The 16029-nt window shown below is 46.2% G+C and overlaps 1 protein-coding gene across 2 annotated transcripts in view; it reads left to right on the top strand.

Moving 5' to 3' along the window:
- Nucleotides 1-16029, top strand: part of PTCD1 (pentatricopeptide repeat domain 1) — a 49966-nt gene that overhangs the window by 7172 nt on the left and 26765 nt on the right. The window contains exons 2-4 of one of the 2 annotated variants that reach the window (XM_066577265.1): nt 6463-6856; nt 12776-12916; nt 13477-13695. In XM_066577265.1, coding sequence (XP_066433362.1) covers nt 6476-6856; nt 12776-12916; nt 13477-13695 — 741 coding nt within the window. In that variant the 5' untranslated portion in view covers nt 6463-6475. Of the gene's footprint in view, nt 1-6451; nt 6857-12775; nt 12917-13476; nt 13696-16029 lie in introns of both variants that reach the window. The other variant, XM_066577266.1, reaches the window with a different exon arrangement.

Below are 16029 nucleotides of genomic sequence, written 5' to 3'. Positions count from 1 at the left end.
GTGTATATATAGACCCAGGTGTGTTCTGGATCGTGTGTATATATAGACCCAGGTGTGTTCTGGATCGTGTGTATATATAGACCCAGGTATGTTCTGGACCGTGTGTATATATAGACCCAGGTGTGTTCTGGATCGTGTGTGTATATAGACCCAGGTGTGTTCTGGATCGTGTGTATATATAGACCCAGGTGTGTTCTGGATCGTGTGTATATATAGACCCAGGTGTGTTCTGGATCGTGTGTATATATAGACCCAGGTGTGTTCTGGATCGTGTGTATATATAGACCCAGGTGTGTTCTGGATCGTGTGTATATATAGACCCAGGTGTGTTCTGGATCGTGTGTATATATAGACCCAGGTATGTTCTGGATCGTGTGTATATATAGACCCAGGTATGTTCTGGATCGTGTGTATATATAGACCCAGGTGTGTTCTGGATCGTGTGTATATATAGATCCAGGTATGTTCTGGATTGTGTGTATATATAGACCCAGGTATGTTCTGGATTGTGTATATATAGACCCAGGTATGTTCTGGATTGTGTGTATATATAGACCCAGGTGTGTTCTGGATCGTGTGTATATATAGACCCAGGTATGTTCTGTATCGTGTGTATATATATATATATATAGACCCAGGTATGTTCTAGATCATGTAATATAGACCCATGCATGTTCTGGATCGTGTGTGTATATATAGACCCAGGTATGTTCTGGATCGTGTATATATATATATATATATATAGACCCAGGTATGTTCTGGATCGTGTATATATATATAGACCCAGGTATGTTCTGGATCGTGTGTGTATATATAGACCCAGGTATGTTCTGGATCGTGTGTGTATATATAGACCCAGGTATGTTCTGGATCGTGTGTGTATATATAGACCCAGGTATGTTCTGGATCGTGTGTGTATATAGACCCAGGTATGTTCTGGATCGTGTGTATATATAGACCCAGGTATGTTCTGGATCGTGTGTATATATAGACCCAGGTATGTTCTGGATCGTGTGTGTATATATAGACCCAGGTGTGTTCTGGATCGTGTATATATAGACCCAGGTGTGTTCTGGATCGTGTGTGTATATATAGACCCAGGTATGTTCTGGATCGTGTGTATATATAGACCCAGGTATGTTCTGGATCGTGTGTATATATAGACCCAGGTGTGTTCTGGATCGTGTATATATAGACCCAGGTGTGTTCTGGATCGTGTGTATATATAGACCCAGGTGTGTTCTGGATCGTGTGTATATAGATCCAGGTGTGTTCTGGATCGTGTGTATATAGATCCAGGTATGTTCTGGATCGTGTGTATATATAGACCCAGGTATGTTCTGGATCGTGTGTATATATAGACCCAGGTGTGTTCTGGATCGTGTGTATATATAGACCCAGGTATGTTCTGGATCGTGTGTGTATATATAGACCCAGGTGTGTTCTGGATCGTGTGTATATAGATCCAGGTGTGTTCTGGATCGTGTGTATATATAGACCCAGGTGTGTTCTGGATCGTGTGTATATATAGACGCAGGTATGTTCTGGATCGTGTGTATATATAGACCCAGGTATGTTCTGGATCGTGTGTATATATAGACCCAGGTATGTTCTGGATCGTGTGTGTATATATAGACCCAGGTGTGTTCTGGATCGTGTATATATAGACCCAGGTGTGTTCTGGATCGTGTGTATATATAGACCCAGGTGTGTTCTGGATCGTGTGTATATAGATCCAGGTGTGTTCTGGATCGTGTGTATATATAGACCCAGGTATGTTCTGGATCGTGTGTATATATAGACCCAGGTATGTTCTGGATCGTGTGTATATATAGACCCAGGTGTGTTCTGGATCGTGTGTATATATAGACCCAGGTGTGTTCTGGATCGTGTGTATATATAGACCCAGGTGTGTTCTGGATCGTGTGTATATATAGACCCAGGTGTGTTCTGGATCGTGTGTATATATACACCCAGGTGTGTTCTGGATCGTGTGTATATATACACCCAGGTGTGTTCTGGATCGTGTGTATATATAGACCCAGGTGTGTTCTGGATCGTGTGTGTATATATAGACCCAGGTGTGTTCTGGATCGTGTGTGTATATATAGACCCAGGTGTGTTCTGGATCGTGTATATATATACCCATGTATGTTCTGGATCGTGTGTATATAGACCCAGGTGTGTTCTGGATCGTGTGTATATGTAGACCCAGGTATGTTCTGGATCGTGTGTATATATAGACCCAGGTGTGTTCTGGATCGTGTGTATATATAGACCCAGGTGTGTTCTGGATCGTGTGTATATATAGACCGAGGTGTGTTCTGGATCGTGTGTATATAGACCCAGGTGTGTTCTGGATCGTGTGTATATATAGACCCAGGTGTGTTCTGGATCGTGTGTATATATAGACCCAGGTGTGTTCTGGATCGTGTGTATATATAGACCCAGGTGTGTTCTGGATCGTGTGTATATATAGACCCAGGTGTGTTCTGGATCGTGTGTATATATAGACCCAGGTGTGTTCTGGATCGTGTGTATATATAGACCCAGGTGTGTTCTGGATCGTGTGTATATATATAGACCCAGGTGTGTTCTGGATCGTGTGTATATATAGACCCAGGTGTGTTCTGGATCGTGTGTATATATAGACCCAGGTGTGTTCTGGATCGTGTGTATATATAGACCCAGGTGTGTTCTGGATCGTGTGTATATATAGACCCAGGTGTGTTCTGGATCGTGTGTATATATAGACCCAGGTGTGTTCTGGATCGTGTGTATATATAGACCCAGGTGTGTTCTGGATCGTGTGTATATATAGACCCAGGTGTGTTCTGGATCGTGTGTATATATAGACCCAGGTGTGTTCTGGATCGTGTGTATATAGACCCAGGTGTGTTCTGGACCGTGTGTATATATAGACCCAGGTGTGTTCTGGATCGTGTGTGTATATAGATCCAGGTGTGTTCTGGATCGTGTGTATATATAGACCCAGGTATGTTCTGGATCGTGTGTATATATAGACCCAGGTGTGTTCTGGATCGTGTGTATATATAGACCCAGGTGTGTTCTGGATCGTGTGTATATATAGACCCAGGTGTGTTCTGGATCGTGTGTATATATAGACCCAGGTGTGTTCTGGATCGTGTGTATATATAGACCCAGGTGTGTTCTGGATCGTGTGTATATATACACCCAGGTGTGTTCTGGATCGTGTGTATATATAGACCCAGGTGTGTTCTGGATCGTGTGTGTATATATAGACCCAGGTGTGTTCTGGATCGTGTGTGTATATATAGACCCAGGTGTGTTCTGGATCGTGTATATATAGACCCATGTATATTCTGGATCGTGTGTATATAGACCCAGGTGTGTTCTGGATCGTGTGTATATGTAGACCCAGGTGTGTTCTGGATCGTGTGTATATGTAGACCCAGGTATGTTCTGGATCGTGTGTATATATAGACCCAGGTATGTTCTGGATCGTGTGTATATAGACCCAGGTATGTTCTGGATCGTGTGTATATATAGACCCAGGTGTGTTCTGGATCGTGTGTATATATAGATCCAGGTGTGTTCTGGATCGTGTGTATATATAGATCCAGGTGTGTTCTGGATCCTGTGTATATATAGACCCAGGTATGCTCTGGATCGTGTGTATATAGACCCAGGTATGTTCTGGATCGTGTGTATATATAGACCCAGGTGTGTTCTGGATCGTGTATATATAGACCCAGGTGTGTTCTGGATCGTGTGTATATATACATATACCCAGGTATGTTCTGGATCGTGTGTATATATAGACCCAGGTGTGTTCTGGATCGTGTGTATATATAGACCCAGGTGTGGTCTGGATCGTGTATATATAGACCCAGGTGTGGTCTGGATCGTGTATATATAGACCCAGGTATGTTCTGGACCGTGTGTATATATAGACCCAGGTGTGGTCTGGATCGTGTATATATAGACCCAGGTATGTTCTGGATCGTGTGTATATATAGACCCAGGTATGTTCTGGATCGTGTGTATATATAGACCCAGGTATGTTCTGGATCGTGTGTATATATAGACCCAGGTATGTTCTGGACCGTGTGTATATATAGACCCATGTATGTTCTGGATCGTGTGTATATATAGACCTAGGTATGTTCTGGATTGTGTATATATAGACCCAGGTGTGTTCTGGATCGTGTGTATATATAGACCCAGGTATGTTCTGGATCGTGTGTATATATAGACCCAGGTGTGTTCTGGATCGTGTATATATAGACCCATGTATGTTCTGGATTGTGTGTGTATATATAGACCCAGGTGTGTTCTGGATTGTGTGTATATATAGACCCAGGTGTGTTCTGGATTGTGTATATATAGACCCAGGTGTGTTCTGGATCGTGTGTATATATAGACCCAGGTGTGTTCTGGATCGTGTGTATATATAGACCCAGGTGTGTTCTGGATCGTGTGTATATATAGACCCAGGTGTGTTCTGGATCGTGTGTATATATAGACCCAGGTGTGTTCTGGATCGTGTGTATATATAGACCCAGGTATGTTCCTGATTGTGTATATATATATATACCCAGGTGTCTTCTGGATCGTGTGTATATATAGACCCAGGTATGTTCTAGATCATGTAATATAGACCCATGCATGTTCTGGATGGTGTATATATATAGACCCAGGTATGTCCTGGATTGTGTGTGTATATATAGACCCAGGTATGTTCTGGATCGTGTGTATATATAGACCCAGGTATGTTCTGGATTGTGTGTACATATAGACCCAGGTATGTTCTGGATCGTGTGTATATATGTAGACTCATGTATGTTCTGGATCGTGTGTATATATAGACCCAGGTATGTTCTGGATCGTGTATGTGTATATATATATATATATATATATATATATATATATATATACATACATACACGATCCAGAACACACCTGGGTCTATATATACACACACGATCCAGAACACACCTGGGTCTATATATACACACACGATCCAGAACACACCTGGGTCTATATTACATGATCTTGAACATGCCTGGGGCTATATATACACACGATCCAGAACACACCTGGGTTTATATATACACACGATCCAGAACATACCTGGGTCTATATATACACACGATGCAGAACACAGCTGGGTCTATATCTACACGATCCAGAACATACCTGGGTCTATATATACACACGATCCAGAACATACCTGGGTCTATATATACACAATCCAGAACATACCTGGGTCTATATACACACACGATCCAGAACACACCTGGGTCTATATATACACACGATCCAGAACATACCTGGGTCTATATATACACAATCCAGAACATACCTGGGTCTATATACACACACGATCCAGAACATACCTGGGTCTATATATACACACACAATCCAGGACATACCTGGGTCTATATATATATACACGATCCAGAACATGCCTGGGTCTATATATACACACGATCCAGAACATACATGGGTATATATATATATACGCACGATCCAGAAGACACCTGGGTATATATATATATATACACAATCCAGAACATACCTGGGTCTATATATACACACGATCCAGAACACATCTGGGTCTATATATACACACGATCCAGAACATACCTGGGTCTATATATACACACGATCTAGAACATACCTGGAGATATATATATATCTCCAGGTATGTTCTAGATCGTGTGTATATATAGACCCAGGTATGTTCTGGATCGTGTGTATATATAGACCCAGGTGTGTTCTGGATCGTGTGTATATATAGACCCAGGTGTGTTCTGGATTGTGTATATATATATATACCCAGGTGTCTTCTGGATCGTGCGTATATATATATATATATATATATATATATATATATATATATATATATATATATATATATATATATATATATATATATATACCCATGTATGTTCTGGATCGTGTGTATATATAGACCCAGGCATGTTCTGGATCGTGTATATATATATAGACCCAGGTATGTTCTGGATCGTGTATATATAGACCCAGGTGTGTTCTGCATCGTGTGTATATATAGACCCAGGTGTGTTCTGGATCGTGTGTGTATATATAGACCCAGGTGTGTTCTGGATCGTGTGTGTTTTTATATAGACCCAGGTGTGTTCTGGATCGTGTATATAAATAGACCCAGGTGTGTTCTAGATCGTGTGGCACTGCGTATGTTCTAGATTCTGTGTGTATTTCCTGCATTTGCTCCACATCATATATCCCATGTATATACGTCTGCACATGGGCCTGTGTTATGTTCTAGATCACAGATATAGACCTGCTGCATGTTCTAGAGCATGTGTCTGTATGTATATATAGACCCCATGTATACGTCCTCTGGGCAGCCCTGTATTGTCTTGGCCCCCATCGCCCCCCTGGGCCGCCCTTCTTATGTCATTGCTGATCCTTGTATCTCCAGTCTTGTTCTAGGCTGTGACCACTGATGCCAGCCGCCATGGGCATCCTGCGGATCCTCACTAGGTTGCCATCTCCCCCCCTTGCATGGGGATGGCTCACAGGGGTACAGCCTGTGTGTGGACACATGTGTGCGGCTCGGCTCTGGCCCCTGGCCCCCCTGCCCACCAGGACTCTGTGTACCCGGACCGCGGCCGGCCAAGAGGACGACGTCTTCGGGACGCTGTCTGACGTGTACTCCTCAAGAACAACCTTTAGGAAGTCCTCCCCAGAGCTCCGGGACACGCAGTACGAAGAGGAAGACGAGGGTCCAGGGGGGGCACAGCCGGTCCAGAAGGGGCACAGGGGAGGACGAAACACGCCGTACTGGTACTTCCTGCAGTGTAAGGCCAAAATAAAGGCAGACCAGGTGAGAATGCGGGCAGCGGAGGGAGAAGACCTGATTGGTGGTCCGGGCTTCACATCACAGTCAGGGGGTGCTGTGAAAATAACCCCTCTCTATATACCAGATGCCCCGTGGAAAACGCACCATTCCCTGGTAGATACTGTGCAGTGGCACGGCCGCACATGGGTAGTCAGCCTTGGCGCACTTAGCACATTGACCACAGTACCTGTCTGCGTGACCGCAGTACATGTCAGCCAGTAGTGCACTTAGCACAGTGACCGCAGTACTTGTCGTTGTGACCGGATGTACCTGTCAGCGTGACCACAGTACTCGCCAGCGTGGCCGCAGTACCTGTCAGCCAGTAGTGCACTTAGCACAGTGACCGCAGTACTTGTCGTCGTGACCGGATGTACCTGTCGGCGTGACCGGATGTACCTGTCGGCGTGACCGAATGTGCCTGTCGGCGCGACCGGATGTACTTGCTGGCGCGACCGCAGTACTTGCCACTGTGACCGCATGTACTTGCCAGCGTGGCCGCGTGTAATTGCCAGCGTGACCTCGTGTACTTGCCAGGGTGACCTCAGTACTTGCCAGCGTGACCTCAGTACTTGCCAGGGTGACCTCAGTACTTGCCAGCGTGACCTCAGTACTTGCCAGGGTGACCTCAGTACTTGCCAGCGTGACTGCAGTACTTGTCAGTCAGTAGCGCACTTAGCACAGTGACTGCAGTACCTGTCAGCGTGACCGCAGTACCTGTCGGCGTGACCGCATATAATTGTCAGCCAGTAGCGCACATAGCACAGTGACCGCAGTACCTGTCAGCGTGACCGCAGTACCTGTCAGCGTGACCGCATGTACTTGCCAGCGTGACCGCATGTACTTGCCAGCGTGACCTCAGTACTTGCCAGGGTGACCTCAGTACTTGCCAGCGTGACTGCAGTACTTGTCAGTCAGTAGCGCACTTAGCACAGTGACTGCAGTACCTGTCAGCGTGACCGCATATAATTGTCAGCCAGTAGCGCACATAGCACAGTGACCGCAGTACCTGTCAGCGTGACCGCAGTACCTGTCAGCGTGACCGCATGTACTTGCCAGCGTGACCGCATGTACTTGCCAGCGTGACCTCAGTACTTGCCAGCGTGACCTCAGTACTTGCCAGCGTGACCGCAGTACTTGCCAGCCAGTAGCACACTTGGCACAGTGACTGCATGTACCTGTCAGCGTGACCACATGTACTCGCCAGCGTGGCCGCAGTACCTGTCAGCCAGTAGTGCACTTAGCACAGTGACCGCAGTACTTGTCTGCGTGCCCGGATGTACCTGTCTGCGTGCCCGGATGTACCTGTCTGCGTGCCCGGATGTACCTGTCTGCGTGCCCGGATGTACCTGTCTGCGTGCCCGGATGTACCTGTCTGCGTGCCCGGATGTACCTGTCTGCGTGCCCGGATGTACCTGTCTGCGTGCCCGGATGTACCTGTCGGCGTGACCGCAGTACTCGCCAGCGTGACTGCAGTACTCGCCAGCGTGGCCGCAGTACCTGTCAGCCAGTAATGCACTTCGCACAGTGACCGCAGTACTTGTCGTCGTGACCGGATGTACCTGAGAGCTGCCCCATAGCCAATCAGAGGCAGCCCTCACTCACCCATTCATGAATTCATGAATGGGTGTGAGTGAGGGATGCCTCTGATTGGTCAGGCTGTGACCAATCAGAGGCATCTCATTCAGCAGGCGGGGATTTTAAATCCCCGGCTGCTGAATACTACTCACAGCTGTTCAGAGCAGTTCAGGAGAACTGCAGCCTGCCGCGCTGAACTCCGTCTGCCGGCACAAGGTGAGTATATATATATTTTTTATTTTTACACATTTCTGGATGAATTGCAGGGAAGGGCTTATATATTTAAGCCCTTCCCGACAATTCATCCCGCGATCGCCGGCAGCCCATTGCTTTCAATGGAGTCGGCTGTATTGCCGGCTCCATTGTATTCAATGGGCTAACATCGTTCTGCCGGGACAAGGAGAGTATATATATATTTTATTTTTACACATTTCTAGATGAATTGCAGGGAAGGGCTTATATATTTAAGCTCTTCCCGACAATTCATCCCGCGTACGCCGGCAGCCCATTGCTTTCAATAGAGCCGGCTGTATTGCCAGCTCCATTGAATTCAATGGTCAGTGCTCGTTTAATCGAGACGAGTACCGCGTGGTGCTCGTCTCGAGTAACGAGCATCTCGAGCACCCTAATACTCGAACGAGCATCAAGCTCAGACGAGTATGCTCGCTCATCTCTAATTCTAATCCTTCATTCGCATACCTTCCAGAAACTTCCAAGTCAGCAGTGAATAACCTCTTGACAGAGTGCTGAGGGGCCCAAGTAGCTCGAAGTTCTTATCTTATCTACACATATGTGTTCCCTGTACTTAGCTAAGCATGTGGTCAGCCATTTGTGTAGTACATTTCAGGCTGATTCTGTGGCGTATCATATATATATATATATATATATATATATATATATATATATATATATATATATATATACAGACAGACGAAAGCCCTCACTGTCTCATTCACTGACTGACTCGCCAAAAGTTCTCCAACTTCCCGATGTTGTAGAAACATGAATTTTGGCACAAGCATAGATTATCTCCAAAATAGGAAAAGTAATTGGGTCCTAACTCAATTATTCAATTCTAGCGCAAAAGAATTTGCGTCGAAATTTAACGTACATAATCTAAATCTCTCACTTCCCAATGTCATAGAAACCTAAAATTTGGCACGAGCATTGATTATGTCATAAATAGGAACAGCTAATGGGTCCCAACTCCATTATTTAATTCTATGCGCAAAAGAATTAGCGTCCAAATTTTACGTGCGAAATGTAATTCTCTCACTTCCTGTTGTCATTTTATATAAAGGAAGCGTTGCATGGTTACCTCCCCGTGGTGTTTCCTGGGTAATGCAGAGAACTATGCAAAATGGTGACCATATGTTTTTCCTCAGTATCTCTAAAGTAACCACGACTTCATAAGATTTTCCGTGTGAACACCAGATAAACACCAGTACCAAATTAACTCGGGCGAAGCCGGGTATATCAGCTAGTATGTGTGTATATGTACACTACCGTTCAAAAGTTTGGGGTCACATTGAAATGCCCTTATCTTTGAAGGAAAAGCACTGTACTTTTCAATGAAGATAACTTTAAACTAGTCCTAACTTTAAACAAATGCACTCTATACATTGCTAATGTGGTAAATGACTATTCTAGCTGCAAATGCCTGTTTTTTGTGCAAAATCTACAAAGGTGAATAGAGGCCCATTTCCAGCAACTATCACTCCAGTGTTCTAATGGTACAATGTGTTTGCTCATTGGCTCAGAAGGCTAATTGATGATTAGAAAACCCTTGTGCAATCATGTTCACACATCTGAAAACAGTCTAGCTCGTTACAGAAGCTACAAAACTGACCTTCCTGTGAGCAGATTGAGTTTCTGGAGCATCACATTTGTGGGGTCAATTAAACGCTCAAAATGGCCAGAAAAAGAGAACTTTCATCTGAAACTCGACAGTCTATTCTTGTTCTTAGAAATGAAGGCTATTCCATGCGAGAAATTGCTAAGAAATTGAAGATTTCCTACAACGGTGTGTACTACTCCCTTCAGAGGACAGCACAAACAGGCTCTAACCAGAGTAGAAAAAGAAGTGGGAGGCCGCGTTGCACAACTAAGCAACAAGATAAGCACATTAGAGTCTCTAGTTTGAGAAACAGACGCCTCACAGGTACCCAACTGGCATCTTCATTAAATAGTACCCACAAAACACCAGTGTCAACATCTACAGTGAAGAGGCGGCTGCGGGATTTTGGGCTTCAGGGCAGAGTGGCAAAGAAAAAGCCATATCTGAGACTGGCCAATAAAAGAAAAAGATTAAGATGGGCAAAAGAACACAGACATTGGAAGACTGGAAAAAAGTGTTGTGGACGGATGAATCCAAGTTTGAGGTGTTTGGATCACAAAGAAGAACGTTTGTGAGACGCAGAACAAATGAAAAGATGCTGGAAGAATGCCTGAGGCCATCTGTTAAGCATGGTGGAGGTAATGTGATGGTCTGGGGTTGCTTTGGTGCTGGTAAGGTGGGAGATTTGTACAGGGTAAAAGGGATTCTGAATAAGGAAGGCTATCACTCCATTGTGCAACGCCATGCCATACCCAGTGGACAGCGCTTGATTGGAACCAATTTCATCCTACAACAGGACAATGACCCTAAACACACCTCCAAATTGTGCAAGAACTATTTACAGCAGAAGCAGGCAGCTGGTATTCTATGGGTAATGGAGTGGCCAGCGCAGTCACCAGATCTGAACCCCATGGAGCTGCTGTGGGAGCAGCTTGACCGTATGGTACACCAGAAGTGCCCATCCAACCAATCCAACTTGTGGGAGATGCTTCTAGAAGCGTGGGGTGCAATTTCACAAGCTTACCTCAACAAATTAACAGCTAGAATGTCAGAGGTGTGCAATGCTGTAATTGCTGCAAAAGGAGGATTCTTTGACGAAAGCAAAGTTTGATGTAAAAACAATGTTATTTCACATACAAATCATTATTTCTAACCTTGTCAATGTCTTGGCTCTATTGTCTATTCATTTCACAACGCATGGTGGTGAATAAGTGGGACTTTTCATGGAAAACCCAAAATTGTTTGGCTGACCCCAAACTTTTGAACGGTAGTGTATGTAATATATATATATATATATATATATATATATATATATATATATATATATATATATATATATATATAATATGACGAAAGCCCTCACTGTCTCATTCACTGACTCACTCACTGACTGACTCGCCAAAAGTTCTCCAACTTCCCGGTGTTGTAGAAACATGAAATTTAGCACAAGCATAGATTATCTCCAAAATAGGAAACACTAATGGGTCCCAACTCGATTATTCAATTCTAGCGCAAAAGAATTAGCGTCCAAATTTTACGTACGTAATCTAATTCCCTCACTTACCGAAGTCATAGAAACATGAAATTTGCCATAAGCATTGATTATGTCATAAATAGGAAAAGTTAATGGGTCCCAACTCGATTATTCAATTCTAAGCGCAAAAGAATTAGCGTCCAAATTTTACATACGGAATCTAATTCTCTCACTTCCTGATGTCATTTTATATGAAGGAAACATTGCATGGTTACCTCCACGTGGTGTTTCCTGGGTAATGCAGAGAACTATGCAAAACGGTGAACATATGTTTTTCCGGTATCTCTAAAGTAACCACGACTCCATAAGATTTTCCGTGTGAACACCAGATAAACACCAGTACCAGATTAACTCGGGCGAAGCCGGGTATATCAGCTAGTGTACATATATCTACATACCTATATAGGCACACACACATACATGTACACCTACATATATATACTCACATATCTTTTATAACTTTGTTACATTACTCTCTATATATTCTCTGGTAGGGCCCCTTGAGCCGACATGTGGAAGCTCATTGATACCCTTATCTCATCTAGACATATGCCCCTAGTTTGTGAAGCAGCTTCTCCCGCTATATTCGATGGTGTCTGTCATTGCGCAGTTTTAAATCCATATAACAATTATAATACCTTACAATCACATATTTCCCATTACAGTCCTGTTCCCCCTCCGCTCTCAGGCTCAGTTGGGGTCCCAGAGTGATGGCATATTCTAGTGGTACGCCATGACTTTACACGCTGGTAAGACCCCCGCCTGCCAGCCAGTATGAGAGGCATGCGTGTGTATGGAGCGTGGGGGCAGGGCTCATGCACACATATAGACGCACATGGACTCATTATGGGCAGTTAGACTACACCCGGCACGCTGCCAGCGGGTCCGGCCCATGGAGGCTATTACACTGCCGGGTCCGCCGGGAGCTCCTCTAACCATGTGTCTCCTCTCTCTGCAGCTCGCCGAGGCCTTGCAGCTCTTCGAGGTAACCATGCTGAAAGAAGAACGGCTGCAGCCTGAAGAGAGCAACTACACGGTCCTGATGGGCGGCTGCGGGCGGGCCGGATACGTCAAGAAGGCTTTCCAGCTGTATTCAGATGTAGGTGGCGCAGGTTCAGTGTGCGGAGTCTGTCTCTAAGAGCCATGGCAGAGATCCGCAGCGATTCAGTAGGTCCGCCGAACCAACGGCTGGACCATGTCGGACTCCGCTCGCGCAGCCCCTTTATACCGGTGGATACGTCGGCTCGTTCACAGATGTCGCCCGTCCCTGTATAATATAGAAGAACCAGATCCCGGCAGCACAACAAGAGCCGACAGGTGATGGAGAGTCACACACGGGTCTGATCCAAAAAAGGCCCCTATAGTAGAGGGGGCGGCGTCCGCGGAGTCACGTCTCCTCTACTACAGTCCTGTAGAAGTGGCCGAACGCTCGGGATGTAAACCCAACGATTAGTGACGGAGCCGGCGGTGATTGTTCTGCCGGCATGAACGGGTCATCATCCCTCGGCCACCGTCTGCTGTCGCTCCTTTGAACAGTTTCTTGAACACTAATCATCCCGTGTAGCGGGGCCCCTGGGCAGAAGCACTGATGCGGGAGGGGTTTGATGACACTAATGATCTCAGAGTTTATTAAGTAATTAACACTTCTCACATTTTCAGATGAAGAAGAGAGGCCTGGTGCCCACGGATGCCACGTATACCGCCCTCTTCAATGCCTGCGCCGAGTCACCATGGAAGGACTCTGGTCTTCAGTATGCCCTGAAGCTCCGCCAGGAACTCATAGATAAGAACATTGAACTTAACCTGATCACCTATAGAAGCTTGCTGAAGGTCTTCGCCCTGAGCTCCGGGCTGCCGGGGAGCGCGGAGATCTTCAAGGTGAGAGATGGCATGTGCCTGCTTCCCTACAGAGTCCAGGGCCCCCCCAGGAAGTAGATGGACCAGGAGAGGACCACGGCAGTTACCTGGTGGTCAGCAGGTGTATTCACAGCGGTCTTCCACTGATGGCATACATGTTACCCGCACCCAGGGTCAGCACCAGGGACACAGTGATGGCACGGGGGCACTGACTTGGGTGTTCCTTCTGTCCTGACACATCTGGCTCCTGACGTTTTCCCACATTGCATGCAAGGGCTGGCATCTAATATTGTCTCCTAAGATCTTGGCCATTTGTGCACGGGCCAGGTGGAGGTCAGGTATTTCAGCCTTACCCCCAGGGCGGAAGAGTGTGGTGGTAGGATGACCTTCACTGGCAAATTAAGTTGTTTCACCTTGATAACTCTTTAAAGGTGTTGTCCTGGCATAGAAAAGCATGGCTGCTTTCTTCCAAACCTACTGCCACCCTTGTCCGTGGGTTGTGTCTGGTAATGCAGCTCTCATCTCTCATTCCCTTTAATGGACCTGAGCTGCAATACAACCCAACCCTATGGACAAGGGTGGCACTGTTTTTGGAAGAAAGCAGCAAGGTTGTTCTAAACAAAGACCCCCTTTAAAGGGTTAACCAGGCAAAACATTCTTCTCAGCTTGCTGCACAAGAATGAAAGAAGCCGTACTCCCCTCACGAGATCCCCATATGTGTTCCATTAGAAGCTGTACTCCCCTCACAAGATCCCCATATGTGTTCCATTAGAAGCTGTACTCCCCTCATGAGATCCCCATATGTGTTCCATTAGAAGCTGTACTCCGCTCATGAGATCCCCACGTGTCCCATTAGAAGCCGTACTACCCTCACGAGATCCCCACATGTGTCCCATTAGAAGCCGTACTCCCCTCACGAGATCCCCACGTGTCCCATTAGAAGCTGTACTCCCCTCACGAGATCCCCATATGTGTTCCATTAGAAGCTGTACTCGCCTCATGAGATCCCCACATGTGTCCCATTAGAAGCCGCACTCCCCTCACGAGATCCCCACGTGTCCCATTAGAAGCCGTACTACCCTCACGAGATCCCCACATGTGTCCCATTAGAAGCCGTACTCCCCTCACGAGATCCCCACGTGTTCCATTAGAAGCTGTACTCCCCTCATGAGATCCCCCACATATGCCCATCAGAAGCCGTACTCCCCTCATGAGATCCCCACTTGTGTCCCATTAGAAGCTGTACTCCCCTCATGAGATCCCCACATGTGTCCCATTAGAAGCTGTACTCCCCTCATGAGATCCCCCACATATGCCCATCAGAAGCCATACTCCCCTCATGAGATCCCCACATGTGTCCCATTAGAAGCTTTACTCCCCTCATGAGATCCCCACATGTGTCCCATTAGAAGCTGTACTCCCCTCATGAGATCCCCACATGTGTCCCATTAGAAGCTGTACTCCCCTCATGAGATCCCCCACATATGTCCCATTAGACGCCGTACTCCCCTCATGAGATTCCCACATGTGTCCTATTAGAAGCAATACTCCCCTCATAAGATCCCCACATGTGTCCCATTAGAAGCTGTACTCCCCTCACGAGATCCCCACGTGTCCTATTAGAAGCTGCACTCCCATCATGAGATCCCCCACATATGCCCATCAGAAGCCATACTCCCCTCATGAGATCCCCACATGTGTCCCATTAGAAGCTTTACTCCCCTCATGAGATCCCCACATGTGTCCCATTGGAAGCTGTACTCCCCTCATGAGATCCCCACATGTGTCCCATTAGAAGCTGTACTCCCCTAATGAGATCCCCACATGTGTCCCATTAGAAGCTGCACTCCCCTCATGAGATCCCCACATGTGTCCCATTTGAAGCTGTACTCCCCTCATGAGATCCCCACATGTGTCCCATTAGAAGCCATACTTCCCTCATGAGATCCCCACATGTGTCCCATTAGACGCCGTACTCCCCTCATGAGATTCCCACATGTGTCCCATTAGAAGCCGTACTCCCCTCATGAGATCCCCACATGTGTCCCATTAGAAGCTGTACTCCCCTCATGAGATCCCCACATGTGTCCCATTAGAAGCTGTACTCCCCTCATGAGATCTCCACATGTGTCCCATTAGAAGCTGTACTCCCCTCACGAGATCCCCACATGTGTCCCATTAGAAGCCGCACTCCCCTCACGAGATCCCCCACATCAATTCCATCAGAAGACATACTCCCCTCACGAGATCCCCCACATCTGTTCCATCAGAAGAGTACTCCCCTCATGAGATCCCCCACATCTGTTCCATCAGAAGCCGCACTCCCCTCACAAGATCCCCCACATCAGTTCCATC

Source organism: Eleutherodactylus coqui, chromosome 8 (assembly GCF_035609145.1).
Source record: "Eleutherodactylus coqui strain aEleCoq1 chromosome 8, aEleCoq1.hap1, whole genome shotgun sequence".
Taxonomy (NCBI): Eukaryota; Metazoa; Chordata; class Amphibia; order Anura; family Eleutherodactylidae; genus Eleutherodactylus; species Eleutherodactylus coqui.
Note: the sequence above shows the minus strand (reverse complement) of the source record. Positions and strands in the feature narration are given on the sequence as shown.